This window comes from Frankliniella occidentalis, unplaced genomic scaffold (assembly GCF_000697945.3).
Source record: "Frankliniella occidentalis isolate FOCC.00 unplaced genomic scaffold, Focc_3.1 Scaffold714, whole genome shotgun sequence".
NCBI classification, from domain to species: domain Eukaryota; kingdom Metazoa; phylum Arthropoda; class Insecta; order Thysanoptera; family Thripidae; genus Frankliniella; species Frankliniella occidentalis.
This window is the reverse complement of record NW_026267826.1, coordinates 12,857-15,622: the sequence shown is the minus strand read 5'-3', so window position 1 is coordinate 15,622 and position 2,766 is coordinate 12,857. Positions and strand designations below refer to the sequence as shown.

The window sequence follows — 2,766 nt, the reverse complement described above, 5'->3', positions numbered from 1 at the left end:
CCCCTCCCCTCCTCCTTTCTTATTCCCCTTCCCCTTTCCTTTCTTGCCACTTATTCATCCCAGCACGCGCGATGGGGCGGCGTCCGTCGTCCTTCTCGCATAAATTGTTCTCCCCTTATAGCTGGTATTTTCTATTATTTATTTCACTTTTGTATGTATACATTTTTTTTGTGTGCTGCCGTACGGCGTGTTCACGCGGGGCGGACCTCCCCCTTATTCCATTCCAACCCTCTTCCTTGACCCGCCCCTCCTTCCCCGTGCTTCCTGTTCGCCCCAGAGCAAGTATTCATTACGCGCTGTTGTTGTTCTAATGAGGGGTGCGTCTTTAAAAAAGTAAAATAATGAACTAGTGTTTCTAGTGTTTCCGTTTTGTTTCTGCGGCACGGTGGGTGGTGCGTGTTGTGTTGGTAGTGCGGTTTCCGCCGTCTGTTTACATTTCTTTATGGGATGAGAAAAGGTGAAGGGACAAGGGAATGTGGAGGAGGGGGGCGGAAGAAGGGCCCTAGTTTGTTTGGGTTTCCTGATGAGAGTCCTGCCGGAGCGTTTTCGATCACTGCAGATGTTCTCCTTGCTGCGCCGAGGCGTCCGATCCCCTCAGGACGAGCCGAGACCGTCCGACGCGACAGCTGCAATAGGGGTAGGTTGGGGGTGTTGTTTATCTCCCTCCAAAGAAAAGGAGAACGCAGCCCCGAGGATGCGCGTCTCTGCGCCGGAGTGTTTTCAACCTTCTTCTGTTTTGAACGTCATAGCGACGGCTATGCAAATGAGATGACGGTGCAGGGATTTAGCGCGCATTCGGGGGGAAGGGGGCACAGGGGGAGTGTTTGTGCAAACTCACGGCGACGAATGATAAAGAGAGGTCGTGGTGATGTTGTTGGGGGCCGTGGGGTTGGCAACCGGAACCATCAACAGCCTTCAACCAACGGAACCGAACCGCCACAACAATCAGCATTTTATGGCCGCTCGATTCAGCATCGTGTTTGCCGCCATTCAGCAGAGTTTTTACTTTCAACAATTACATATTTTATGACATGTAACATAATATCATACGGACATATTCCGCTGCCCAACGGCATGTTATTTATATATTTTGCATGTTAACTCGTCGAACCGCACCTGTCGCTGCGCTGCAGCATTCCCAAGCTCAGCTCGTCCTCCCCAGCCAGGGCAGGGGGCGAGTGTGTGTACGCCCCGCTCCACCCCGCCCCACCCTGGCGCGCCAGGCCGGCGCTAACGAGGATCGGGTAGCATTATCGCTCAATCGGGCTGCTCCGTCGTTAGCGCTGCACCTGATTGGCAGGCCGTCGGCTTCCCATTGGTTCCCATGGCCTGCAGCACCCGCTCTGACGGGGAGGCAGAGCTACGCCACCTTCTCCTGCTTTACGCACCTTTATCTTTGGTGGGTGTCGGTGGTGTGCCCCGGCGGGGGCGGCCCCATCCTGGCCCTCAGTAGTGACGGCCGTCACTGTCCTCGAAGTCGTTGCCGTTCTCCAGGCTGTCGAGGTACGGGTGGTCGTCGTAGTGCTCGAAGGCGTCCTCGTGGTGGTCGTCCTCGGCCGACCCGTCCTTCCGCGAGTGCCACGAGGTCGAGTGCACGTCGGCGTCCTCGTACTCCTCGACCTCGTCGTGGTGGTCGTCCTCGTGGTGGTAGCGGACGTGGGTCGACTTCTTGGGCTTGGAGTGGTGCACGTGCGTGTGCTTGTGCTGCACGTACACGGGGACCTTGATCTTCTTGACGTGGTGGTGGTGGACGGTGTGCACGCGCGTGGGGACGTGGATGATGGTGTGAGTGCTGCAAGCAGGACGACGGGGTGCATTAGCATCGACTGGAAAGGGTTGTGGTCGAGGTGGGTAGGGGCATCGAACATCCGGGTGGGGGTCGCTTTTAAGCGAAGGTGACGTATCCGAGTGAGGGTAGTGATTTTCCGAGTGGGAGTAGTGGCTGTTCGAGTGGGGGTTGGTCTTTTCCGAGTGAGGCTTGTGATCATTCGATTGGGAGTAGTGGCTGTTCGGTTTGGGGTAGTGATCATCCGAGTGAGCGTAGTGATTGTCCGAGGGGGCGTAGTGATTATCCGAGGGGGCGTGGTAGTTATCTGAGCCAGGGTGGTGGCTACTCGATTCGGGGAAGTGACTGGCGGAGTGGGGGCTGCTGCTGCTGATCGATTGGGGGTAGTGATTATTATCCGAGGAAGCGTAGTGATTATCGGAGGGGGCGTAGTGATTATCCGAGGACGTGAAGTGCTTATCCGAGTGCCCGTAGAGAATATCCGAAGAGGCATAGTGATCGTCCGTGTCAGGGTAGTGATTGTCCGAGCGGGGGTCGGAGTTTTTCGACTCGGTGCAGGGGTCCGGACAACGGGTGCGCGCCCAATGAGACTCGCAGCACGGGTCGGTGCTGCCGCCCGACTGGTCCTGTAGAGGGCGGCAGTCGGCGTCCGGGAGGGTTTCGTAGATGTGGTAGTGGATGTTCACAAGCTTGGTGCGCTTGCGGGGGCGCCGCCGGCGTCGGCGTCGTCGGCGCGGCGGAGGGTCGTCCTCGTCGTCGTATGCATCGTCCCGCGGAGGACGCTGCGGGTACGGCTGGGACGGGTGCGCCTGAGGCGGGTGCGCTTGGGGCGGGTGTGCGTGGCCAGGGTAGGGCGAGGGGTAGTACGCCGGCGGGGGCGGCTGGTACAGCGGGTAGTACACGGGCAGCGGGACGGGCACGGGGTACGCGGCTGGGAAGTACCCGCCGGGAGCCGGCCAGGGGTGCGGGTGCGGGTGCTG

General features: G+C 58.9%; 1 protein-coding gene across 1 annotated transcript in view; it reads right to left on the bottom strand.

The window, feature by feature from the left end:
• LOC113216221 (histidine-rich glycoprotein-like) overlaps positions 1-2,766 on the bottom strand; it is an 8,825-nt gene that overhangs the window by 2,034 nt on the left and 4,025 nt on the right. The window contains exon 2 of the mRNA XM_052275636.1: positions 1,389-2,763. Coding sequence (XP_052131596.1) covers positions 1,447-2,763 — 1,317 coding nt within the window. The 3' untranslated portion in view covers positions 1,389-1,446. The remainder of the gene's footprint in view (positions 1-1,388; positions 2,764-2,766) is intronic.